Source organism: Labrus mixtus, chromosome 20 (assembly GCF_963584025.1).
Source record: "Labrus mixtus chromosome 20, fLabMix1.1, whole genome shotgun sequence".
Lineage (NCBI taxonomy): Eukaryota > Metazoa > Chordata > Actinopteri > Labriformes > Labridae > Labrus > Labrus mixtus.
In genome coordinates, this window is record NC_083631.1 from 22,590,339 (window position 1) to 22,617,801 (window position 27,463).

General features: G+C 43.1%; 1 protein-coding gene across 4 annotated transcripts; it reads left to right on the forward strand.

Moving 5' to 3' along the window:
- The first annotated feature begins 665 nt into the window (after positions 1-665).
- On the forward strand, positions 666-27,453 carry si:ch73-366l1.5 (FILIA-N KH-like domain-containing protein). Of its 4 annotated transcripts, none has more exons than XM_061065549.1 (5): positions 666-1,060; positions 14,389-14,800; positions 18,442-18,541; positions 21,194-21,266; positions 26,447-27,453. In XM_061065549.1, exons 1-4 carry the CDS (start codon positions 800-802, stop codon positions 21,225-21,227), a joined length of 807 nt encoding a protein of 268 aa, XP_060921532.1. In that variant the 5' UTR covers positions 666-799; the 3' UTR covers positions 21,228-21,266; positions 26,447-27,453. The 4 variants fall into 4 exon arrangements, with proteins under 4 accessions (XP_060921532.1, XP_060921531.1, XP_060921530.1 ...); XM_061065548.1 differs by lacking the exon at positions 26,447-27,453 and adding an exon at positions 24,770-25,323; XM_061065547.1 differs by lacking the exon at positions 21,194-21,266.
- The last annotated feature ends 10 nt before the right edge of the window (positions 27,454-27,463 follow it).

Sequence of the window (27,463 nt, forward strand, 5' to 3'; positions counted from 1 at the left end):
AAATAAATATGATATTTCAGAATCTGTAATCTGAACATATTTTTCTGCTTCTTTTTTTATTTTATAAAGGGTGAGCGTTATTGATAATAATGGGCGTGACTTACCTGACGGGCGGGCAGGAAGCCTCTCTCAAGCTGCAGCTTAAGACCCGCCTCAGCTCCAATACTTCCCTGTTACTGGCTGACCCACATTTAGTTTGAGACACCATTTCCAAGATGGCGACCTCCCTCAATCGGCTTCAAAAGTCTTTTTCAGAAACCAATTGGTGACATCGCTGAGTTTATGTCCATGTTTATAAACAGTCATTGAAATGTGTCCAGGCTTACACTTGTAAGATGAAGATAATTGGTGCTAAATATTTATTTCGTAAGGCAAAGAAAATTGTTAATAACTCTTAATTAATGTTTATGTTATATAATTATATGTATACAGAAGCTGACTGATTAATAGAGAAGGGACGGGATTTTAAACTTATATCCACTACTTTTGAGTTTTTTAAATCGAAATAAATTATTTTGAAAGCCAAATAAACTTTATTTTATCTTATTTTGTACATTATTGGTATTGAGCTCCTGATTGGACGCTAACCCGGAAGTGGGCGGTCTCCTCGCGGCGTGTGTTGGTGTTGACAGCTGTTCAGGTTAGATTGCGCGAAGGGGCGGGACTCATCTCAGTGTGTGTGTGACTGCAGCCTGATTAACACACCCTCCTCCTGCTCACCATCACACACACACACACACGCTCCTGAACACAAACAATTTAACTTTTTATAAACTTTTTCTTGCGTAAATCCGCCATTATGGATCTGGACCCGGCCGTTATCATTCCCGCAATCCTCTTCACCGTCGTCGCCATCTACTTCGCTTCGTCGCTCCTGAGCAAGAAGCCCGACGCCTCCTCCTCAGCCGGGAAAAAGAAGCCCAAAGTCGGCTACGGAGATGACATCCCTCCCTCCAGAGCTCTGGGTCAACATCTCCCACCGGCGCCCAAACCCGAGCCTCCTGCCCCGGCTGTGGAGACGATTAAACCCGTTGAAAAGATCCAGGAGACACCAGTGAAGGTAAGATCGATCGATTCTGTAATCGATGATTTAATTGGTTCATAAAACAAAAATAATGGCACGGATGTTGACTTGAAATAATCAGAGCTCACATTGTTTATTCTGCTTTTAAATCTATTATTTCTTTAAGAGATTAAAACAGGTTTAAGAGGGTTAAATGCTCCAAAAATAGCCGACTCATAAAATAAATTAAATACAAATACCTGTCAATTTTTAAAAGAAATGCAGAAGGTTAACATAAGTGATTATAAATTATGTATTTTACTCTGATTGCATAAAAAAAAAACGTTTTTTTTTTGTATTTGTCGAATTTACAGGGACATTTATGAGTGATTGTTTCTGTCTCATTGTATTTAACGATTGTAATAGACCTAAATGTATTGACAACAATCAATCAATCGACCAATCTGTTTACAAATTACAGATGACAGAAGGTGTTGGCATGTAAAGGTGTTTAGATGAGATATGTTAAGGGTCAACAGCAAATCAATTAGTTTCACATCTTTGCAATAATGTGCAACCATTTGTTTTGCTATTTCCTAACATTTAAAAAAAATGTCAACTGATTAAGCTTCTGGAAAATAATCCTTTCTATAATCGTCAAACCATAAAAGTTAAACCATTAGACAAAATTGTTTTCTATAGTTGCCCCGTTTCATCCGATCAACAGTCCAAAACACAAAATGGATTCAGTTTTACTTGTTAGAAATAAGAACATTTTATTTCAGTGTTTGCCTGGTAGCAGCTCAACAGAAAAAAAGTAAAAAGCCGCTGTGATTGGCTGGTTAATATCTTTTAATTACATCAACATGACTTCAGGCTACGTTTACATGAGTGATGAGGTCACCAGCATCCTTAGCAGGACCTCCATCCTTCACATGTGGTTTTAAGGACATAGGACTTAATGAGACAGTTTAATGCATTTACAGAGATCAATACAGTTATCACATTGTGGTAGGCATGTTTCAGCATTTTGGTACCCATTGAACTATATGTGGTGTTCCACAGGGCTCCATATTTGGTCCTCTCATTTTTATATTAGACATGCTTTTACTCATTTAAATAGATAACGACATGGTGTAAAAAATTTACAGCTATCCAGACGACACACTTGTTCATTTCTTTAGCATCTTAATGATCACCTAATATGTAAAATCACTTTACAGGCTGCAGCTGAAAAAAAGCCTAATTTGAATGTGAAACGATTAGAAAGTTAGTTGTGCTGGGCCAAAAAGACAAAACAAGAAACTCATGTGTCATCATAAAGGATTTTGTTTAGAACACATGGCAACATTGTCAGTAAGCTTAAACATTTCCTGTATATCAGACACCACATCTTGCTCTTTTCCAAAACGTATGCAGTTGTCTTTTAACTGGATAATCACTCGAGCTCAACGGTATTAGAAAATGATGTGCGATTACATTGAAATCAAGTTAGAGTGCGATTAACAAATATTGAAGATTGAATGTTAGATATAACTGTTTTTTCTGTCTATCTGCTGCTCTTCCTGTTTTATAAAACATCTGTTTTTACAACATGTCCTCCCTTAATCCAAAATGCTTCATACTTAATGTTTTTGAGTTCTTATGGGGGTGGTTCTTGCTAAGAATTGGTCCATTAAGTTTTTAACATTCAGAATTCCCCTGTATTGATTGATAACACGTCATTGAGTGTTTGACACATCTGATAATTGATTCAGGAAGTTTATTGCTATTTGCATTTCCAGTTTGATGTTCACCCTTAACCTCTCTCGCCTTGCCAGAGTTAACATTTAGCCGCTTGACACCCGAATATAGTCAGCATCTTTTCCTTGCACATCAGCTGATTACTGGGTTGGCTTGTTCGTGCAGCTTTATAGACATGTTGAACAGTTTCTAACAGCACAGCAAGCGCCGTGTGTTGTTGCTGCATTTGAATATTACTGGGGCTATAAGCCGACATGCAAATATGGTTTTCCCAACAGCAGCACAGATGTGTCACTCTGGACTCAGTTAGTCTCCAGAGGTCATTTTGCATGTTGACCTCCGTCTGTTGGATCCTTCTGACCTTCTTCCTCCTGCAGCACAGCCTTTAAAAAGCCTGAAGAATTTGCACACGCCGGCTGTAACATGCAACGGACTCACCGTCTATATTTGGTGTCCGACATTAATCCTATATTTGCACCTGTGTATGTTCACTGTGTCACATGTCCATGAAATGCAGTCTGGTGCTGCAGGGAGGGGCGGAGGTGGGTGTGCCGCCTTCACACGGCTTCATGTGATGTTTGGTAACTGGGACGTCTGCTCGCTCGGTGTTATTTCATGCTGCTGAATCAGGAACACTACGGACCGATCGTTACAGGCATTGAGAGCTGGTTCCACAAGTTTTCCACCACATTGAAGTTCAGTGTTCAATAATGGAACAGAGTTTATGTTCGCATGCAGCTACCGCACAAAGGTGACCAATGAGGCTCAGGTGTACGTCTCTGCTGTTCCATGAGAACATAGTCGGGATGTAATTAGCCAACTTATCGGTTAAACGTTGTCAGTACAGTATAAACATGAAGACTCAGATAGAGTTAAAGATCAGCTTTGAAGCGTTTACTGGGAATCAGATAATGGTGACTCTACTGGGACTTGACTCAGATTTTTCTATGGTGACTAGGACTTGCACACTGGGGACTCTTGACTCCAAGTTTGGTGACCCGACTACAACACTTGGCGGTGCTGTTTGGTTGAGTGTGAAATAAAAAACGCGACATAATGGCTGAGCTTTGTAAAAAACCACAGACTGTATAACACCTGAATGTAGCGTCAGTGACATCACCCATTGGTTTCTGAAGAGACGTTTTGAAGTCTTACGATTGCGGTCACCATATTGGACATACTGACTCCACATAACTTTTCACCAATCTAGGTAAAGAGGTGGAGCTGAGTCGGGCCTTAAGCCAAAGCTGTCAGTCAAATTAGCCACGCCCCCTTTTTATGCAAATGTATGCACAACTTTTGCCCTTAATATAATCAAGACAAAGGAATTATTCAAAAAATCTCCTCTGTACAGTTCCTATCTATGGATGAATAGGATATTAACAGCGTTTTTATTGGGTGTTGTAATATGGGAGCTAATGGGGATTGCTATGTTTTCAGTGTCTGCCTCGAGTGGACACTAGTGGTACTGCAGTTTTTGCAGGTTACTGGCCTTTTTAGGAATCTCCGCATCAAAAATGGATTTTTATTTTCCAAGAACTTGAACCCAAAGAAACAGTTTGACTGTAGTGGACTGTCACGCGGTCAGAACAATAATTTACCACGTTTGTTTTGTCAGTGTAATTGTTAATGTGACTAAGATGTAGAAGCAACAGGAAAATCTTTATCATCATCATCATTACGTCACAGCCGGCACTCTAAAAATGGAGAAGAGCCCTGAAGTGAAATTTTTTGAACAGCAACTTCTTGGAACATTCGTGTTTCTCGAAAACAAATCTGTGGCTTTTCTGCTGCTGACGGACTTGCGTAATAATCCTCTGGAGCTCTTTGACCTTCTCTTTGGCAATCTGCTGACTAAATGAACACGAGGGGTCAGCTGGACAACCTGCAGTGGAGACGCATGACAGACAGATTGCTATCTTAGCTGTCCCAAATGCATTTTAAACCTGAGTGTTAACAGTTAAGGTGTCAGGGAGGAGATATTTCCGTCATTCTGGATCCAGCACTTTCTCACTTACTGTTCAGTTATTGACATTTCTCTCTCTCTGAGTCCTGTGATTGGGTCAAGACAAAAGATGGATATCAGTGTTGGAAAAGATCTGTTTCTTAGAAAAAGTAGAAAAAGTCAAACTACAAGACGCCTGTTCCCAAAAAGACGTCAGTGATTAGCCCTGTTTATGAGGAAATAAATCAGACTATTAGACACACACGATCAGTGAAATCTTATCAACAGAATCAGAACGAGAAAGTAGTCAGTGTATCCATCAGAAACATGAAAGAAACAAAAGACTTTAAATCTGAAAACTGAAATATGATACCGGTCTGAGCCAGGTATAATCAGCTCTTTGACATTCTGTCTGCTGTTTAATGTTCATGGACATAAATCATGTGTCTGCAGCTCTGACTCTTCAGTCACACTGTATTCCTCTGATGACACAGTGTGTGTGTGTGTGTGTGTGTGTGTGTGTGTGTGTGTGTGTCATCATGGTGTGTTTTACAGTTTTCTCTGTGTAAACGTCCACATAAAGGAGGTCCCTGTTCGTGGAGCTGAGACACAGAGGAGGCTTGTTTCTTTCTTTTTCTGTTGTATGTGGGAGTCAGACTCTATGCCTGTCGCCTCACAGCATGACAGACGAGGAAGAAGTTTTTCACATCCCTCCCTTCCTGAATTTAAACTTCTAATAAGACACAAAAATACATAAAAGTTCTACTCTTAGACCGTTACTTTGGTTAAATATGTAATAAGTTATCTCTCTGCATGGTCTTATTTTTTACAACCCAAGTACTGTGGCATCCTCTCCCATTCACTTCTGTAATGTCAGTGATTGACAGGTGTCATGGCCCGCCCCCTTGATTGGCTGATCACTTGCGCTAAATTCCCTCAGTCTCAGTGACATCACCCATTGGTTTGTTTTTCGGTTATAATGAGTCAAAGTGGGTAGTACTGGAGATCGGTCTTGGTCTCAAGAAAGGTCTCGAGGCAACTTTTTTTAAAGGTCTCGGTCACGTCTCTGAATCGCAAGCATTTTGACTCGGCTTTGTCTCGGTATCACACTGGGCGGACTCCAGATTTTAAAGCAAGACCGGTCAAGACCACCACAGGCCATTTTTCCATTTTTTCTGATTAGAAGGGGAAAAAAAACTCTTTCTAAAACAACAAATAACTCGGTAATGGTCTTGGTCTTCTCTCGGTCCCGGGTATGTCTCCTACCTTCAGCACTTGACTGCTTGTCATTCCCCGCTCTGTCATCTCTGTTTCCGCCTCTATCCACTGTCCTCAGAAACGGAGGCTCAAAATAAAATCTAAAAAAAACACTTTTATTGAACTTGTGTAACTTTTAAAAATAAACAATATTTCTGAGCTCAGGCCGTCCTCTGGCTCAGCTTCCTGTTTATAGATTTACAGTCGTGCAGGCGCTCCCATGTTTCACTGTCATCAGAGCCGGAGCTGATCTGCCTCCCTGACATTTATGTGCTTAGCATGTTGTACTGTTCCCTCTCCTTAAGTTACACGCTCCACATTCAACACACCCTGCAGCTGAAAATGGAAACAGGACATAAAGCTGCATGGTAACCTCCAATCAAATGCTGCAGAGGTTTGCTCTGCTGATGGACGTATATGAGGTCAGGGATGATTTTTAATCCACTTATTTCAAAAAGGGCTGATTTAGTTAGATATTGGAAAAGTGAAAGATGAAGAAAATGCTCCAAAGTCTGATGAAAAGAATCCATTTACGCAGCTGTATTCAAAGTATCTTCTCTTCTCTGTCTCATTTTTAAAAAATCAGCGCCTCGTTGCTTGTGGCGATGCAGCTGTCCATATTTGGAGATGCGAGTGTGCACACATTAGTTTCAGTTTGAGGGAGGAACGATGGCGTTCGAGCAGCTGTTCTCTGCTCAGTGCAGAGGTGGAGTTAGTCTGAAAACAGCAGTTTGATAAACTGAACTTTTCTCCTTACATAAAAACGATGATCCAACTGTGAAGCCTCGAGGAGAAATACTTTGGAAAGAATTAGACGTTAAGGTCGTGATTTAACCCTCACAAAGATAAAACCAGGCCTTGCATAGCCGAGCGTCTTATCTCATTGGTTTAATGTGTCATCTCACCATGAGTCATCCAGTGGGGGCACGGCCTGTGTGGCGTTCACAGACCTCTCATAACTTTTCATCAAACTGTGAACATCCTGGGCTGCCAAAGCTGTTTTATCATTACAAATACCTCTCCTGGTATTCCCCCCCTCCCCCCCTCCCCCCCACGCTGGCCCTGCCCCGTCTTTCCTCCTCCCTCTGAGGCCTCGTCTGGTTTAGTCTGCTCTGCTCCGACTGATGTCACCTCTGCTTCTCCGCGCTCAGATGCAGGACAAACAACGGCCTTCAAAACACAACATGGCAGCTAATTTGTTCCGCTGTGTGGGGAGAAGTTGGCACCCTCTGCCGCTGCCACACCCACCGCTATATCTGCTAAATTCAACCTCTCATTGAGGAATAGCGCTGCTGGAGTCAGGAAACCGAGGAGACGAGTTTACAGTCACAGACAGAAGCAGAGTGAGACAGAGACGGCGGCGTCTAAATAAAGATGAAACGATCGTGAAGAGACAGAGCTGCTGGTGTTCTGCTTCATTCGATCAGAGAGGACAGAGGAACTTTTCATTAGACTAATAAAGAACTATCACACTTAATGTCATTATGCCTATTTTTACTGTTAAATTAAATTCCAACATGACGTCTGCATTTCTCAGACTCTTCATTTATGAGTACAAGCAGCAAATCTTCACATTTAAAACACTGGAACGAGCAGACGTTTGGCGCATCCAGATGTGGCTGTCTTCCAACGTGTCTGGTTGTACAGCAATGCGCTTCTAGAGTCTGTTGAGTCCCGAGGCAAAAATCAACTGTGGGCCCCCCCAACCCGGATTCAGCACCATCATGTCTGCCAGTGTCCTGACGCTCACTCCTCTTTTTCCCTGTTTGTTTTTTCTTCTTCCATAAACAGATTATTTCACTGATAATCTCTGTTTTTCACAGCAATAACACACGCAACGCATAGCAGATAACCATGAATGAGTGCTGTCAGATGGGGCTCCCTGAGGGAGGTTTCCTACTGTCGTTGCAAAATTTGCACTTTTTTTTTTGTTGAGTTTTGAGATGCTCTGTTCTGCGGCTGGACGGGGGCGGTCCTGCACATCTCTTCCTGTTTGTATCTGCAGAGAGAGACCCGCAACCCCCACGACCCCCCATCCCTCTAGTCCAGGTGCCGCCGGGACCGGCGCCCCCCCCCCCCCTTCAGGACCAGGACTGAGTACGTCTGAGACCCTCAGACCTGGACCTGGTGTTAAAGGGTTCTGTGTGAGAGCTGAAAGAGGGACCGACTCACGGCTGCAGGATAATCCGCCGTTTACCAAACACACAACGCTAAGCAGATAACCATGAGTGAGCGCTGTCAGATGGGGCTCCCTGAGGGTCCTACTGTCGTTGCAAAATTTGCACTTTTCAGGCCGCTGCCTTGGTTTAAAGTGTGTGAGCCCTCAGGGAGCCTCCTATTGGTCTGGGGTCCCAAACAGTTTCCTGTTGACATGCAGCGCCTCTGGTTGTACAGCATAATAAATGAAGTGTTGTTAATGTCCTACCCTCCAAAAATCAACATATTTCAGGTGATATATCAGAGAGTCCCTCTGCACCTTTAAGAAAAAGCTAAAGACCCAGCTCTTTCATGAATACCTACTAACTTAATGATGATGGTCTCCATATTATTGATGATGATGATGGTAATGACGATGGTTTTTGTTTGATAACGACGACTTATAAGATGGTTTCTATACTGATTAGAGCTCTCAAGAACTGCCCTCAATGTTGTGCTTTGCCTCTGGTCACTTCCTGTCAGCACCTGTGTGTCCAATCAGACTCAAAGCTGATCGTTTGCTCTTACTGACATTGTTCCCTTTTTTCTAGATCCTTGCTTGTGTTGTTCTTACTCTCTGATGTACGTCGCTTTGGATGAAAGAGTCTGATAAGTGAATTGTAGAATGAGACAATAACAAATAAAAACACTGAGATTCTTGCTCAGAGTGCGGTCTAAGTGAAGCGATCAGTGCGTTTCCACAAGTAAAATTGATATTTTTAAACCTCCAGTTCTCACAGTCTGCTGTAATACTCAAATCTGTGGATCTGCTTCTGGTTCCAGAGCAGAACGTGACCTCAGAAATGTTGTTCATTAGATGTCTGTCAGGTCGTAGCAGGAAATGTTTGCACAGAAACAACAATTCTTAGATTTATAAAAACAGCTTCTAGCATCTGCTTTGTCTGAAAATAACTCTGAACAGATGTGGAGGTGCTCTGAGTTCACCTGCCTTTTTTAGCCTGAGCTGCTCTTTGGGCTGCGGCAGACGTTTTTCAGAGAGTATTGGAAGTAGAGACGAGGCCCGAGAGCTGAAGGGGAACAATGAGTCTGTGTTTGGACAGAGACGCAGGGCAGAGATGGAGGCTCTCTGCCACAACAACTGTCTGTCGCAGCCCAGATACCCCCCCCCCCCACCCATATACTGCCTCTGCACTGCAGCATGGAGGATAGAACTGCTGTTTATAACCATGAGAAAAAGACCCCCAATGTTAAAATCATAAAAAAAAAACCTGCAATAAGAGATGCAGTCATGTTTATAACCATTAGAAATGTGTGGTTGTAGATCTGACTATGGAGGTATGTTTTGGTCCATGTATTTTTCCACACTTTAAAGCCGTTACACAGAGAGATGCAAACTCTCAAAAAACAACGATTTCAGAGATCATTCATCGCCTTCAATACGTCCATTTTAAAGGAAGAAAGTTCGAGCAAAAGTGATTATTTTGCTGATATTTGCAGCATCCTGTTCTGTACCTGTGTGTGTGAAGTCCCTCCTCCTTTTAAAACCGTCCAACGTTTAACTCACTGTAAATCTTTTCTGGGAAAAACAAAACAAAGGCTCCTTCATCAGCGTGCTGTAAATCGCCCGTTTGGACTCGGGCAAGGGGAACGGCAGTGAAAGGTATTAAAGAAATAAAGATCACTTCAGTGGCCTAGTTTGCTTCTGGAGGAGGAGGGTTAGGAGAACACGTATAAAGGAGGTCTGTTTCATAATCAGTTAAATCAGTTTCTAATGCAGTCGATGTGAAATCTGCAGCCGGCTTTATTGTAGTTAGGAGAGCAGAGGCTTCAGGATGGAGGAGGCGTGGCCAATCAGAAGTTTGTTTTGATTTCATACTGGTGCTCAAGGGCGACATCTACTGGATCAAAAAGGTTGCACATTCTTCATTTAAAGATCGATAGTGATGACAAGTACTGAAGTTGAATTCTTCAGTCATATTTAACTGTGTGTAGTAGATTTCCTGCCATTTCTGGAAATAAAAAACAATAAAACAAAACTCTAATTAAATTCCGGGGTCATGTCAGGGTAACATTTCTATCACAAGATTTTATTAAAAAAAAGAGGAGAAGACATGAATGGCCCTCTCGGCGTCTGTAATATCAAAAAGGAAACGCTCCGTCCAGAGTGAGCGAGAGGAGCAGCGAGCTGGTGTCTCATGCTCCTTCCTCGGGCTCCTTCCTCGACTGAAGCTTTGTAGTGTTCGTTCCCTAAACGTCCACACACATGCCAGGAGATCTAATGCCCCGTCCTCTGTGCCCTGTTACAGAGCTGAAACGGCTTTTAAGAGAGAAGCACTCAGGGTAATGTTACAGATATATTTATCAGGAAGTACTCAGTCTGAGAGGCCGATGACTCTGACGGCCTCAAAGCCTTTAAAATCTCACTTTACATCACTTCATGTGTTTGGCATGTCAGTAAATACAGTTATTATGTATCTGACTTTTATTATAGTCTTCTAAAGTTTATAAATATACCTTTGATTTAGTTTATCATATTCATGATTCAGAGTCATGTCAGCCTGATTCAGTATTGCATCATCGTGATGTAGGGGCAAAAATAACTTTATAATCTTGATTTGATTATTTCTGGGAGAAAATTGAGAATTGTTCATCCGAGAATCGATCTTATTTCGGGGGGGCTAACGTAGACCGCTCAGGCTGAACTGAACCGAAATGAGGCGGTCTGGTCTACAGCAGTTCCCGCCCCTTACCCTTTTTATTTGTAAGTGCTCCCCCTGTCGCCTAGCAACCCCAACAGCTGCACAGGAACTAGCCAACGTAACCTAAGTCATGTTTTATTTTAAGAATAATTTGAAAACCCCTTTTTTGTTTTCTCTAACATTAGTTAGTTTGGTTTCTATTCGATTGAGTTGAAACCAGTTTACTTACTTACATTGAAGCTGCTTCAGAGTCCGCCGGTTCATTTGAATCGCATACCTGCCGACATTTGTATTTTATTAGTACAAGGGGGGGGGGAGGGGGAGGGGGGGGGGAGGTCAAAGGGGTGCGAGAGCTTGAATTAACGTGCCCTTCTTCTGTGCCTCGACAGCAGGCTTGTAAAGATGAGAGCTGATATGCTGCTGCGGGTCATATCACCCAGCTCTATATTAAAAACCCCCTGCACACTTTGCAGAATGCACGACTACTCGGGCTGAGGCAAGACGCAGAAAGAGACGAGGAAGCAACAGAGTCCGCTATTTGTCTTTCTATCAATGTAGTTGAAGAGAATCTCAATGTGAACTAAAGAGTGGAGAAGAACAAACTGGAGAACAGGAAACATGCAGCAGCAGGTTGATTAGAGCACAGAGATGGTAGAGGTGGCATGCAGACAGTCTATGGTCGTGCAGCGATCACAGGGAATAAAGGTCACCACCCCCTCCCACTGGCTCCTCCCACTGGCTCCTCCCACTGGCTCCTCCTACTGGCTCCAGGTGAATTCTCCTGATTATATCCTGCTGCGTTCTCACATCAGATCACTAAGACTTTTAAAAACATTTAGCCTACTAAAGGTCAGACAGGAGGTTATTTCATAATCTTGATCTAATACATTTTAACTCTTTAATCCCCATTTATGCGCCCACTGTTTCCTGTTTCCTCTGCTCCTGGCTCTAATTGGCTCGGATCATTTCCTCCAAAGCTTTCTGGATGATTTACTCCACAGAATCGGGAATAAATCAGCGATCGCCCGAAACGATAACACTCCTCACGATGATCTCATCGAGGGCTTACTCACCCAACCAGCATTTTTTAACCAATTTAGGCCCCGCGGTACGTCCTCCCATAAGAACACAGTCCCTCATACTGCTGACTCATAAAATGATTGAACGAGTCTGCATTTAGCATCGTGACCCAGAACACTTTGTTTCAGTGAGTCGGCCCCCTTTGGTATTCAGATTATTTTGGTTTTGTCATTGCTGAGGAATTCGGAGGCAGGGGAATGGGCGAGACAGATGCAATAGCAGTTTATGGATGTGAGAGGAAGGGGGGGGGGGGGGTGAGCTGCTGTGGGAGTAAGAGACCAAGGGGGCTGGAAGAAGTAGTTTAATACAGTGAGACCTTATTCATTTCACTGTCCGACCCCCCATGGTGACACCAGTTGTCACTGTAGTGAGTCATTATTAATGCTGCCCGGGTCGAGACACCTCACAGAGACTCTGCAGGCTCTGAAAACTGTCTCTTCTTCTGCTCCTGCTTTTTATGTCAAACATGTCTGAAAAACAAAACAAGGAGTCGGAGGAAAATCAAACTAAAGTTTAAAATGCTCCCGCATGAGGAGAGTATCAGTGTTATCCAGCTCTGCCTTCTGATTGGTCCGCAGGTTGACTCTCAGTCATGTAGATCACATTCACCTGCGTCATGACTTTGTTTGCACCTTCATGTTGCTTGCCTCGCTTTGTGATGTTGACTTCACAATGCCTGAAGAAGATCCGAGAGATCGAAGCGCTGCTTTGAACACAGAGTGCGGATCATTTTGTGTTTCCTTAAAAATCTATAAAAATCTATATAATGCATGTAGAGATTTAAGATGCTAAAGTTGTTTCATTCAGGGTGGATGTCAGTTTCATCTCCGGGCAAAAACTCACATTACACAGATCTGTGTACAGGTCTGTGTTTAGCCTGATTTAGCAGGAATACTGGGGACTAGTAGCCTTTTCCAACAACGCTAACGCTAACGCTAACTAGTTGGGCCTAAGCTCAGGGACCCGAAACAGTTGATAGAAAATTCAAGCTTTTTGGACCTGAAAGATGATTTTAAGTTAATGAAGCTAACCAGACGGCGCTAAAGAGAGCTGGAGTCTGATTTAAACCGAGGGGACGTTAAGGCTAACTTAAGCTAAAGGGACACAGAAGCTAACTCGAAGCTAAAGCATGATTTGAAACCAAGCTAACTGAAAGCAAAAAAAAAGACTTGGAGTCCAAATTTCAAACATGGCGACTTCAAGCTAAATCCGAGGTAAAGGCTTTTTGACGTTTATTTACTGCAATCAATGCACCACCATAGACCGTATGCATGTGACCAGTTAAACCTAAAGCTGTGAATGCTGCCGTGTTCGTCTGTCATCACTCACTGCACAGAGGATCATCTGGAAACCGAGCGCGCCTCTCAGATGTCGATGTGTGCAAAGTCAGCTCTTTTAAAAAGACACAGACAGGTGCATCAGTACTGACAGGCAGGGAGGTCGCTCATTGACAAGACCGACATATAGTCTCTATATATATGTGTGTGTGTGTGTGTGTGTGCGTGCGTGCGTGTGTGTGTGTGTGTGTGTGTGTGTGTGTGTGTGTGTGTGTGTGTGTGTGTGTGTGTGTGTGTGTGCGCGTGTGCGTGTGTGTGTGTGTGTTAGCTGTCAGGTGTCAGGGAGAGGACAGGTTGGCAGTCACTGGAGAGGGTTTTATTTGTCCTGGTGTCAGCGGCAGGCGGACGCTGATTCTCAACGAGGAGCTGAAACTGACAGTGACAAGCTTTTACCCGCCGTCCAACGTCCTGCAGATTAAGTCCCTAAAACTGCAGTTCCTCTAGTGGCCACTGGAGGCCTGTTCCAAAAGTGAGTCATTCCCCATTAGGCCGCATATCAAAGTGAACAACTCAACAGCAGAATCTGAATTTAAGTTTGACAGAGAAAGAAAGAATAGATAATTGAACTCCAAAAGGGTCTTCACAGGCCCCTCCTGGCTCAACCCCCCCGTCCCCTCCTGCGTCCACACTTCCCCTTGCCCCTCCCCCTTCCTGTTTCACCACCAAGTGTCGGTGAGACGGAGAGCGGCAGACAAATATTTTGTGATAAATGTCAAGTGATGATAAGCATCTCATATTTGATTCGGCTGTCATCTGTTTTATTAGGACGCTCCTTTAGTTGGACTATTTTGTGATTACACAACGGCGTCCCTGAGTGGGCGGGGTCGTCTCTCTTCCCCCACATGATGGCATGTCTAACATGAAGAGAGGGAGGGGTTCACACGATAAAAAACATATATGTATGAAACTTGTTTCAGCCTCTTGAAGGGAACGCTCTCCCGTCAGATCTGAGAGCAACAAACCAAGAGGGAGTTTGACTTCACTCGTTTCTAAGGAAGTCATTACTCCATCATATATTTTAGAAATGTATATTTTATTTTTGCTGTATCAAAATTCTGAATTTCGCATAATAAGCCTTAAAAAAAAAACGTCCTAAAAAAACCATTTAAGCAAGCAGCAATAACTTTAGAAGAAATGAATTATTTGTAATCCTTTTTGTCTCTACAGGCTGCCCCAGAACCAGTTCCTGAACCAGTTAAAGTACCAGAGCCTGTACCAGAACCAGAGCTTGTACAGGAAACAATTGCAGTAGAAGAAGTAGCTGCAGTGCCAGAACCTATCCCAGAACCAGAGCCAGTATCAGAACCCGAACCCGTCCCTGAACCTGCTGCAGTCCCAGAACCAGAACCAGTACCGGAGCCTGAACCAGTCCCTGAACCTGAAGTAGTCGTAGCAGAGCCTGAACCAGAGCCCGTGGTCGAGCCTGAACCCGAACCCGAACCCGAACCCGTTGTGGAGGAGTCCCTACCTGAGCTGATCCAGGAATCCACAGAAGACCGCTTCCCCACCCCTGAACCTCTCGTAGAGGCGTCACCTGAGCCCGAACCTGAACCAGAACTAGAGGCCGACCTGGACAACGGTAAGACTTCTATACTTTGCAATTTCCAAGTGTTTTTAAAAACGATACAGTCTCAAAATGAACGCCTCATAATCACAAGCTGCAGTACGCACATGAACAGCAGAGGGCAGTATAGAGGCAACGCGGCGGCAGGGAGAACATGGCAGAACGTTTTGGAGACGAGCTGGTTTTCCAAGTCTGCAGATATCCACACACTGCAGGATGTTTCATTGTCCCTGCACAGTGACAAACATGCCTGTCAAAATATATGACAAAAAAATAATAATAATGATAATCAAGTATGCACAGACTTCAGGTTGCTTACAATGATTGTTTTAGGATCTTACTTAAAAAGCCGAGGTGTGAATGCAGGAGTTAACCCCTCACAAGCTTTATTGAGGAACCTGATGTACAGATTTATCGGTCGCTTGAATGACTCAAAGAATGTAATTATAATGCTGCTGTTATAGCGCAGAACGCTACCAGTCATACCTTTTGGAGACGTTGGTATAAGAGGCGGGAATGTTTTTATTCTGATGTATATGTGTGTTGTCTATTTTTTGTATTGTATGTCTTTTAAAATGGACCTTGAGTCAAATAATAAAAGTTGATGATGATGATGGGGCGCCAGTGGTAAAGTGGTTAGTTTGAGCGCCCCATGAACAGAGGCTGAAGACGCTCAAAGGGTTCAATCCGACCTGTGGCTCCTTTGCCGCATGTCTCTCTCTCTGTCCATGATATCCGACTCTAACTACTGTCCTCCTGTCTTTGTCAAATCTTAAATACACGGTTAAATACAAGGTTAAAGGGATACTTCACCCATCTGCATTAATCTTTGTATCATTAGAAACCTGGTAGTGTTTTTGAATGGTCGTGCATCCCGCCCTCATTTTCCCCTGAGATGTGAAATCTTTGTATTTCTAAGTCTGAAAAGGAACTTCCAGTGACGCAAAATGACCATTCATCGGTTAGCGGGGTGAAACTACAACGCTAGTTCCTCATATTTTCGACCACTGAAGCTACAGACCTACAGTCTGTTTTCTGTTTTCTGTTTTCTGTCAGGAATTTCCAAGATGCCAATTCAATTCTGGAAGAAATCCCGCAATCAGTTGAGGAAACGGCCTTATGTGTAAATATGTCTGTAAACCTGACCTTAGTGGGCGTGGCCTGCGGTGCTGTGCATTCTGGGAGTTGGTGTCTTTCATCCACATGAGCCAAAAAGACACTTTCTGTCTTTTCTCGGCCAAGAAGACACCAACTTCAAAATGTATTTCACATTTCTACATATATGACCCGATGTCAACACAGATTCATGTTTCAACGGGTGAAGTATCTCTTTAAATCAGAAAGTATATACACACAGGTTTGTCTCATGTTGTATATTTGACTGGATGAATTTGCATGAGGGAGAGTTATTATTATTACTTTGAGTCTAATCTTTGAAATAGAAACAGCTTCTCTAAGCAGGCAGATGTGAGCGGCTGTGCCCGACAGATAAGTTACTTCCAGGAAAAGTCAACAGAGTCGAGGCCGTCGGGCTGCGTTTAAAGTCAGACCAAATGTTTTATTGCAACACACTGAGTGGAGGACGGTTGCATGCAGGTCGAGTCTTTTTAAAAACATTTTTTTATTGGTGATAAGGTGAACAAAATGAAACAAGAATATAAAGACATGACAACTAAAGCGAGAACAGATAAACAAAGACAAAAAAACTGACAAAATATCAAAACATAAGCAAAGATACAGACAAATACATTTAAATGAGATGAAAGTCAAGCTATGATTTTTATGTTCAGGCTGTGTGTTAGAAATGTCATGGTGGTCGAGGCTTAATATCAATACATTTATTTAAAAACAACACATCTCCAGAAAATCCCCCCCGTCCTGGAGATTAGAGCGCGCTCAACATTTGCTTTCAGTGTGATTGGCAGCTTTTTCATCTGAATCTAAATGATTAACATTCCAGCATTGATTTCAATCAGATGAATAAAGCAGCTTTTCATGTTGTTACACATGATGGTTGAGTCACAAACCACACATGATGAGCAGTTTGTTTACCCTGCGTCTCTTCTCTGAAACATAGCGTCAGTGTGAGCTCTGGAGCGCGCGGGGTTAAGTTGGCGTGTGTAGATTGTTTAGCGGGCCATCTGCCTCAGCAGGAGGAGTCTTAATCTTTAACAGTCACTTAAGCACTTGGCTGCCCTGAACAACAGTCAACACGGACAATCTGTTTTGTGTCTGTCCAACCGGTGACACAGCAGCAGGTGGACCAACAGGTGTGTGTGTGTGTGTGTGTGTGTGTGTGTGTGTGTGTGTGTGTGTGTGTGTGTGTGTGTGTGTGTGTGTGTGTGTGTGTGTGTGTGTGTGTGTGTGTGTGTGTGTGTGTGTGTGTGTGTGTGTGTGTGTGTGTGTGTGTGTGTGCTGTAACACACTTTATCTCTGTGACGTAAACACACAACAATCATCCACACGATTGTCGACTTATCTTCAGCATTGAAAGTCCAACATTTCTGCATCGTCTGTTGAATTTCTACAATAAATAATCAAAGCTTTGAAATGACAACATTAACTCAGATCGTGTTTATTACATCCAGGATCTGATGGATGTGACCTCTCTGTTCACTTGTAGTGTGTGACCTGTAACACCTACGCTATTTTTTCTGATCTCTGTAGTTGTATCCCCTTTAAACTCTTTAAATGTGATTTTTCACACTTAAATGTAGAAATCAAGTATCTCCTCTGAAAATAACTCTGTGAGTCATGACTGTCTACAATGGGTGTAACACCCGAGTCCCACTGTCTGTGATGTTTTCAGAGTTTTCAGAGTCCTATCTTCACTTTGTTTACATCGCCCGGACGGCCGGCTGACTCCTCCCCTCGTGTATAAAAGTTGTTTAATTGAGGGACTAGAGAAAAGAAGAATAACATACTGTACTCACTGCTTAACTGTGTTTCTAGATCACGCTCATTTCAGGTAAATTTACATGCAGTGTGAAGATACGAGCAGAATAAAGATCGCTAGCATTAGCATGCTAACACAACAATGCAGCGTGAGTTGTTTTGGTTTCATGCTGGTGCTCAAGGGCGACATCTGCTGGATCAAAAAATCACATATAAAGTCTTTAAATCTCAGAATCATCTTAAGGCCTTGTGTCCACCTCGTGTGTTTTTCGGGCAGAAAAGTGCTGCACGTCCGTCCTGTCTCCATGACAACAGTCTGCTGTACATGTTTTATATTTTAGATCGTTTATTTTCCCGTTCAGACGCGGAGCAAAAGAGACGACGGCCTGCTGCTGTAATTAATTTTTTAGGAGAATGCTGCTGACTCGACAGCTTTGAGAAGAGCTGCAGTAAGAAGAGTATGAAGGAGGGCGTCATGACTATCAGTGCTCACTTCTGTGACACTTTGGTAATAATGAAGTGCTAAAATACAACATGTTAAAAAATGTTAGCAGTTAGCTTAGCACCGTTCAACACAGTGTATGCTCAAACCTGTCCCATGAGGAGGATCTTACTGCCTCTGCTTTGTAAACACTAAAGGCTGATTCTAACCAATGTGCTCTCTCTCCTCTGTGTGTGTGTGTGTGTGTGTGTGTGTGGTGTGTGTGTGGTGTGTGTGTGTGTGTGTGTGTGTGTGTGTGTGTGGTGTGTGTGTGTGTCAGACGTGGCCGCAGCTGAAGATTCAGTGAAGTTCACTCCGGGAAAGAAACAGAGCAAGTTTGAGACGCTGATGACCAAGGAGGAGATCGAAGAGGAGCAGAGGTCAGTCCAAACACTCCCCCTCCTCCCCTCTCTCCCCTCCCCCCTCCCCTCCCCCCTCCCCTCCCCCTGCATGCACGCTGGTGATGGTGACGATGGCATGACATGTGGACGCGACGTATCATGAGCATGCTGAGACAAACACACAAACACTTCCTGCTCTCTGTGTCGTGCTGCCCGTCCATCAACCTGCATGAAAAACAACAAACAAAGCGAGCTGCTTTGTTCATCCTGCAGCGTTAAAGAGGTGGAGGGGCTTCTTCTCTCTTTTCTCAGGCTACAAACTTTACAAAAAATATGTGAAAAAGATTAATTTTTGACCTATTATCCAGTAGCAATGGACTACAGATGGAATGTAGCTTTTAGCTAAATCTGGTGCGTTCATCTCTTTGTTTAATGTAAGTGCTCATTGTCCTTTTTAAATAAACAAAATAAACTAAGTAGCACAGAGGCCTCGCATTGGCTTCTGGTCAGATCAGTCGAATGAAGCGCAGCAACTGGACGCAAAATAGTAGTTTGCAGTGCAAAATGCGGGTTGGAATAAAAGGGGGGGGGGGGGGGGGGGTGGTGTGCTCCTGGGATGCCTGGAGTCACTTTCCAGAAAAATCTTTTAGAAATGTGGGAACATAGGGCTGACCCCCTAGTGTCTGAGCGATTCACAGAGAACAGTAGAAAACAGAGTTTAAAAAAAACTAAAATGTTTATCTGTATATTTCAATAGCTCTCATTGGCTATTGGCCACGCCCCCCAATCAATGGTGGAGGCAAAGCAGGCCCAAGTGTATGAAAAAGCAAACGGAGGTATTGGTTGTTCTTTATTTCCACGTCTCTGATTTATGGAGGCTTCCAAGTTGATGAAAATGTTTTTACCCCGGTTAACAATGGGTTAATTCTTAGTCGTAGTTTTGAGTTTGTTTTTGAGTCCCACACACAGAAAGCATCGTCTGCATCCTCTGTTCATGTTTGGTCCTTTTGCGTCCTGAGGCCTGGAGAATAAAGAGACGTGTTGTGTAATCTCTGGTCTCCGTCAGTTTAAGGAAAGAAGGACATTCTTCAGTTTAGTTTTACTCCTGGTATTTTCTTTTTTTTTTTTTGTATTCTCAGGGAGTGACCGTCTGCAGCTCTCCTGATTGGACGCTCGCTCGCTCTCTCTCTCTTTTTTCATTTTTTTTTATAACATCCAGTAGCTCTTAAAATGTTCCTGTGGCCTGGCAGCGCTGCTTCACTTGTGTTTCTGTCGACTTTTAAAGAGACACCGAGGAGGAAAAGCGTCTTTGTTTCCTTCTGAGTCGCGTCACAGTAAATATTTCTGCAGCAGAGGGAAAGAGGTTGATGTTGAACATGATCCAAGTTCCTCATTCCCCCCCCCCCCCCTCGCTAAGTTTCTATAAACCGTGTGCTCGGCTCATGGGAGTATTTCCTGTGCCCGTCCCAGCGCTCATGTTTTCCTTTCTCCTGGTTTATATCCAGACCCAACACCTGCCACGCCCTTCAGCAAGGCTGCGAAATCAAACCTCAGAAATGTGAAAAACACAACATCGAACATGTTTGATCACATTAATCTGAGGAAGCTCCTCAAATCAATCAAATGTGCATTTTTATTCCAAAGGGTGATCGTTTTGTTTATAGGTGACCACACAGAAGCGTTTTGCATTCACATGACAAAATAAAAAATCGGCTCTGTGTCTCTGAATTAACGAGCTACGAGGAGATCGGTTTTTGTAGCGACAGGAAACCGTTTAGGATGACGTCATAGACTCTTCTCCTCTGTCGCCCCCCGGTGGTGGAATGAACTTCTAAACTCCCTCTGCACCTTTAAGAAAAAGCTAAAGACCCAGCTCTTTCATGAATACCTACTAACTTAATGATGATGGTCTCCATATTATTGATGATGATGATGGTAATGACGATGGTTTCTGTTTGATAACGACGACTTATAAGATGGTTTCTATACTGATTAGAGCTCTCAAGAACTGCCCTCAATGTTGTGCTTTGCCTCTGGTCACTTCCTGTCAGCACCTGTGTGTCCAATCAGACTCAAAGCTGATCGTTTGCTCTTACTGACATTGTTCCCTTTTTTCTAGATCCTTGCTTGTGTTGTTCTTACTCTCTGATGTACGTCGCTTTGGATAAAAGCGTCTGCTCAGTGAAATCTAGAGTTGTAGAATAAAGCGCTCCACTTCCTTGTTTGAGCACGGTCGCGTTCACTTCTCCCGTACTCGAGTACACATGAATTGTGCCCCGAGACCACCTCTTCAAGCGGACTCGGGCACAGTACCCGAGTACAGAACGTTTGTGTTCACACTGATCAAAATGAGCCGGACTTTGGGGTCGAGACTCGGATCCTGACCCGGGTCCTTAGAGTGAAACCTTCTGTAGCGGCTCCAGCAGTTGTGTCACCCTCCATGTAAAAAGCGCTTTCAGTCAAAGTGCTCCACCACGAGATGTGTTATGTGGTATCAGTGACAGAAATGAGACTCGGCCCCTCCCTTTACTTTAAGGTCATGTTTCCGATCACCCCTGTACTCCAGCATGACGCCCCCTAGTGTCTGTAGATCAACGACAGCAAACCAAATGTTTGTTGATGGGATCGAGATGTTTTGTGTGTTTCCCTCTCAGCAGGATGTCTGACTTCCTCCAACCTTTATCTTTTCAGGATAGAGCTTACATCTGATTTTACTTCTCTATAATCAACCTCAGCAGACACACAGGGTGTTAGGAAGGACATGGTAAGACTTCTGTTTACGTAAACCTGAATAACCAAATCCAGAACTTCATCATCACCCCCCCCCCACAACCCCGAGAGTACGGATAGACTGATGCAAAACTTCACAACAACCATGTGGAGGAATTTTATTTCATTTAGCGAGAAGTGAGTATACGGCTTTACGACGCCAGTTCAGCTCCAAATCAGTCAGCTAGCCCGTCTCTGACTGAGGCTAAGAGAGACAACGGCAGGGTTGCAGAAAGTCATCTAACGCAGGTTATGTCTCAGGTTTGAGTCTTTGCCGACACCCTCAGCGTACAACAAATGTACGCTGTCTGAGGAGGTGGAGGCGTTAACATCACTTTTGTGCGTTTGTTTTACGACAGTGCAGTTACACTCAGAGACCTTCGGAGGGCGCCAAAGTGCAACAAACTAAATTCCTGCATATTCTTCCCTTTTAAAGCCACTGCAGCCTGAATTACACCTAATGGCCAGCAGGGGGCGACAGCAATGATTACAGACTTTTGTAAAAAAAAAAAAAAAAGGATGATCATGGTTCTACTTTTCACTTGATTTATTCCCTCATTAAACATTTTCCTGATGAGTTTATGATCTGATCATGATTCTCATTTTTAAGAAGAACAGAAGATATACCTATGTATGATTTAGGGCGGGGCTACCTTTGATTGACAGGTCTGTACTCTACACTGCTAACCTGGTTGTACAAAGACGATCATAATCATCGGTATTGACAAAGTATTAAAGTATCGATCATTTTGAAAACCTTAACCCAAAGCATCAGTCTATCCATACTTCATAAACCTCCCGTCCTCCCCGTGATGCCTTCACTGACCTCCTCCTCCTCCTCCCGATGAATCACCCTCCGACTCTCCTTCTCTCCTGGTAAATGGGTCACATGGTTCATCTGTTCCCACGGTGACAGCCAGCAACCCTTTAGTGTGTCACAGGACAGATGGAGGCGGCTCTCATCCTCTTATTGTTCCCCTCCTGTTGGACCTCAGCGCACAGAAAACACACACAAGGAATCACCAAACCGGCGATTACGCCATCCATCTCCCCGTGTACACACACACACACACACACACACACACGGGCAGGCAGGCAGAGGGGGACAAAGGAGGCCTGAGATGCCAGGGACCGATGTGGGTCATGTGTGCTCAGAGGGGATAAGACATCTATACAGGAAGCACAAAAGGTCCTATAGGAAGCTTCAGGCGGCTTAAAGAGGAACCACAAAGGACACTTTCTCCGTCAGTGACGAGCGACACTTTGTAAAGTTCATAAATGAGTCAATAAGAGGACACAAGACAAACGTCCTGCAAGAATTTTACCGTTTTTAAAACTTCTAGTTATGGCTGTCAGCATTAACATAAGCTTTTCTAGATACTCAAAGACGCTTAAAACAAAACTGTAAAAATGTAAAATTGAATGTTTCTGCCTCCATCTGGTGCTGCTTGGTTTCTGGTGCTGGTTCTGGTTTTTCTGTCTCTGAGGACCGAGCGTTTTTTTTTTTTTTTCTTCTTCTTTTACTTCATGTATTTATTTCCAGCTTCTGCTCAGCTGCTAACCCCCCGCATGCCGCCCGCTAACACCTGCAGCTAACGGTGAGTGCTTTGAGGTTTGAACATACAAACACTAACCTCGTGTCCGTCAGGGGCTTGAGTCAAGGTTTTGGGGAAATACTTATTGGGGATGTCTTGTAAAGGAGCAACATGTAAGATATCTACTAAATGAGATGATAAAGGTATCTTACTATCTGATCATTAAGGAAACATGTTGAAGTGCTGGCTTCTCTGACAACAATGCAGCAGCCAGTATGTCCTCCTTCTAACTTTAGATTCTGCTCCTGAATGCTCTGGATTTGTTTGGACCAGAGAAGGTAGGCGCTTTTAAGGCGACCCACCCACACGGCCGTTTTGGACGCCCCTCGGTTTGCCTGATATGAGAGCAGTTATCAGGTCAACAGGTGTTGCAGCGATGGAAGCGGTCAAGAGAAGTGGTTCAGATAGAAGTGATTGTACCCGACCTAAAAAGCCTCTGCATGTTTCTAATAAGCTCCACGAGCAGAAACGTGGTCAAACTAGGATCAATATTGGAGATGTTTTTGAAAAATGGAGAGAGGTTAGAACACAGAAAGGTTTACAGACCCATGCAGAGCTGGATAAACACTGAAGCTTCAGAGTCCACCACATGGTGACCTGAGTGAGTATCCACTCTAGAGAGGAGGGGGGGGGGGGAGACAGCTCTCTATGATGTTTAGAATTTGGACTGCAGTACCCATTTTAACCACTAGGTGTCAGAGTTACATATTGCTCCTTTAAAAGCTCTAAGAACTTAATTTTTGCCCGTCACAGAGAGATCATTGCGCTGCGACTCAGAATAACAACAAATAAAACACAAACCGTTTTCAACTCCTGTTGTGTTTTCTTGTTGTTAATCAGTTGTTATGTGTTGAGCTCTCAGGGCCACCGACCAATCAAAAATCATTTTTTTAGGACTAATAAAGCTTTTTTTTAAGACTTGATCTAGTGTAGAAAACTTACATCAATAACTCCTGCCTGCATGTAAAGTAAAGTAACAAACTAGCAACTTTAGCCTCTTTAATTACAAATATTGTGTTTCATTTTTCATTTTGTTTAGAGACATGTTTTTATTTCAGTTGCTTTTTGGGACATTTGCACTTAGAGCCGTCTGTAATGTGTTACTAAATATATTGATGCAGACTTTGCACTGATGAGTAAACAAACTGAATTTCAGGATTAACTCCAGATGCATCATTCTGTCGGGTTAAAATACCTGGAAATTAACTTTGAATTAAGAAATAAATACTTTAAAGGTCACATATCCTCCTCCTCTTCTTCAGTGTAAATAAGTCTCAGAGCTCCTCAAAACATGTGTGTGAAGTTTCTTGTTCTAAATCCACTCTGATCCTGTATTTGATCATGTCTATAAACCCCTCTATTTCAGCCCTGCTCAGAACAGGCTGTTTCTGTGTCTGTACCTTTAAATATGTAAATGAGCTGTGTCTGACCACGCCCCCTCTCTGGAAGTGCTTGGGGTGTACTCGGTGCTTTCTCGCTCCATGTCCTATTGTTTACGGTGAGAAGGCAGACTCAGAGGGCAGAACAAACACCTAGCTGTGGGAGTGTCACCCACCTGGGGGAGGGGCTACTGCCCTTTGTGATGTCATGAAGGGAAAATCTCCAAATGGCCTGTTTGAGCACACATTTTCTGAAAAGTGGAGCAGGCAGAAGATGGAGAGGATGGACTTTTCTCATCATTGGGGGATTTGTAGACAGACTAGAGACACTTGTTAGAGTTAGAGGAACATGGAGAAATGGATTTTAAATAATATGTGACCTTTTTAAAACAGCAGTTATAATAAATTCAATCAAATCGTTTGGATTTCTAAAAGCTAAGAGGGGGGAAAAAGTGCAAATCGTTCCAAGTAATTCATGTTTTTGACTTTATAATCTGACTCCTTGTCTTCCTGTCTCCCTACAGAGCGGCTGAATGATCTTCACGTCTTTTTTTCTTCCAGCTGATCTGTGACGACGACGATAAAAGAAAAAGACTCGGCTGCTTCTCGACTCTGCGGTTTGAAGGATTAAAAAAAAACAAAAAACTCCTTCATTTCACGTCAGAGCTGCTTGTGAATAGCGAAACGTCTTTACACCAAAGTGCCTTCAGAAAAATCTGTGTTTTTACCCGTCTGAGTTTGTGTTGAAGAGTTTTAAAGAGGGAGGAGTTTCAGAGTGTGAAGTTATAAATTTAGAAACAGAAAGACGACAGTGTGACATTTTTGTTTAAAACTATTTAACTGTGATCTAAATCGAAGATCAGCCTGACTTTAGTCTAGTTCACCAGTTACAAACCTAACTTTAGATTCACCTGATTTCTCACCGCGGGTTTCTGTGATGAACCGCTTTAATTCAAAGTCCACAGAAGAAGTAAAAACGTCTTCCAGGCTTCGGGTCTCGGTTGTTTCTTTGAGGTTTTTCAGTTCTTCTGTGTTTGCTTCAAATGTTTCAAATATGCAATAAATGTGTGAAACCGTCCACGTGTTGTTTAAGTGGTTTGTTCCAGCAGCTCGTGTCGAGGACTATCGTCAGATTGGATGTTTGCTGCATCATCACGTGAGTCTGCTAGATCCTAAAGTAGCCCACTCCTCAGATCCTGGTCAGGTCTGCCTACCACCAGCGACCTGCAGGGAAACAAAACAGTCAGACAGAAGGGCAAACACAACACAGCAGCGCCCTCTGCTGGCAGGAGGGCGTAGGAGGAAGTAAAAGGGAAACAGACACAGTTATGTTCATTTTTAGAGACAAAGTTCAGAGACTATAAAATAAGAATTAAATATAATTCATTCATTTCAGTTAACGCCCTAATGAGTCATTTAGCTGGCATATGTATTTAGATGTTTGTTCATAGAGAAAGAGCAGCGACAGAAGCTCAAAAAAACTTAAATTAACATGCTATGTTGAAGAGCTGCAGCAGCCAGTATGTCCTCCTCCTAACTTTAGATTCTGCTCCTGAATGCTCTGGATTTGTTTGGACCAGACAAGGTAGGCGCTTTTAAGGCGACCCCCCCACACGGCCGTTTTGGACACCCCTCGGTTTGCCAGATATGAGAGCAGTTATCAGGTCAACAGGTGTTGGGGAGACAGCTCTCTCTGATGTTTTGACTTTGGACTGCAGTACCCATTTTAAACACCAGGTGTCAGAGTTACATATCGCTCCTTTAAGATGCCATAAAGATTTATAGCAATGAGAGGCCATCTTCATTTTGGAGAGGATCTTTGATGCTGTATTCTTGTATGTGTAAGTAATCATACTTGCTGCTTAATTTGCCATCAGTACAGCAGGAGAAAGTTTTGGAAATGGAAACGCGGCGGCTTAAATACGACCACACTTACTCCTCAAACTGAGGGAATTATAAATGAAGACCTGGTGTACTGCTGAGGTTAAAACATTTTCCCTCTGTGACGTTCCTGAAGTGAAACACGGCTGATGTTATTTCTGTTCAGAACATCCACAAATCATGTCACACACATCCACAGCTGTACATGCTGCAGCTCATAAACACACACACACACACACACACACACACACACACTGCTGTCACGTTGCTAAGCAGCACAGGAGATCATGTGTGTGTGTTTGTGTGTTTTGACCTCTCAGGGTGCAACAGGAGCAGCTGGCGGCCATCTTTCTTCTGCTGAGGGAGAACCAGGAGGCGCTGGGGGAGGTGACGGAGGGAGACATGGAGGAGCAGATGAAGCTGTACTCGCTCTGAGACGCACTTTAAACTCTAAACACCTGAATGTAAATACATTTTAAATAAAACCTGTGGATGTAAAGATGGAGTCTGGAGGACGATTCAGATTTTTTTTCAGGCGTTCACTTTTATATCCAACAGCAATTTTTTCTGATCAATGTTGCAACGAAGATGATGATGATGATGATGATGACGCTGACGCTGTAAATTAGAGTTATTTAAATATGACGGGGAATCGATGAAATGTCTTCTGGGTTTTACTTTTATTAGGGGTCTGTTTCTTTCTTTTAAAGCCGTTTTGGACGCCCCTCGGTTTGCCAGGCAAACATCAAACCAGCAGGTGTTGCACATCATGTTGTCCATATTAGGGACTGTTTCTGAGCTTCCCGCCATTTTTACTTCTCTCAAACGTCTCAAACGTCTCAAACGTCTCGACTCTGACACTCGGATATCATCGACTCTTCACTCTCGTAATTACGACTTTGGAGGGTTGTTCATGTGCTCATAACGGCACATGGAGGCAGCGTAGGACTACAAAATCATGTTCGGCTGTGAGTGGTGCATTTTGGGTAATGTAGTGTTTTGTGAATGTCTGTGTTTCCCTCATGTTTTCCCCAGATAGATCATGTTGATTTGGCTTTTGTGTGTAGGTTTATTAATGTTTTTATTTGAGTTTCATTTTAAATCGATTGTATTTTTTTTCTTATGTTTATAAATGTAAAAACATTTTGACTGTAGGGTTGTGATTATGTTGATTTAATTTCACTGAAAAGTTCATTTTTAGAGGAGGAGAAGAAGAAGAAAAACATATCAAGGTCGTGTTCTGGTTTCCAACTAAAGCAAAGCTGACGGAAACAAACAGGCCTCTGTACAAATATACTTGAAATAAATCCATGTGTGGAGAGAAAGGCTTACGGTGT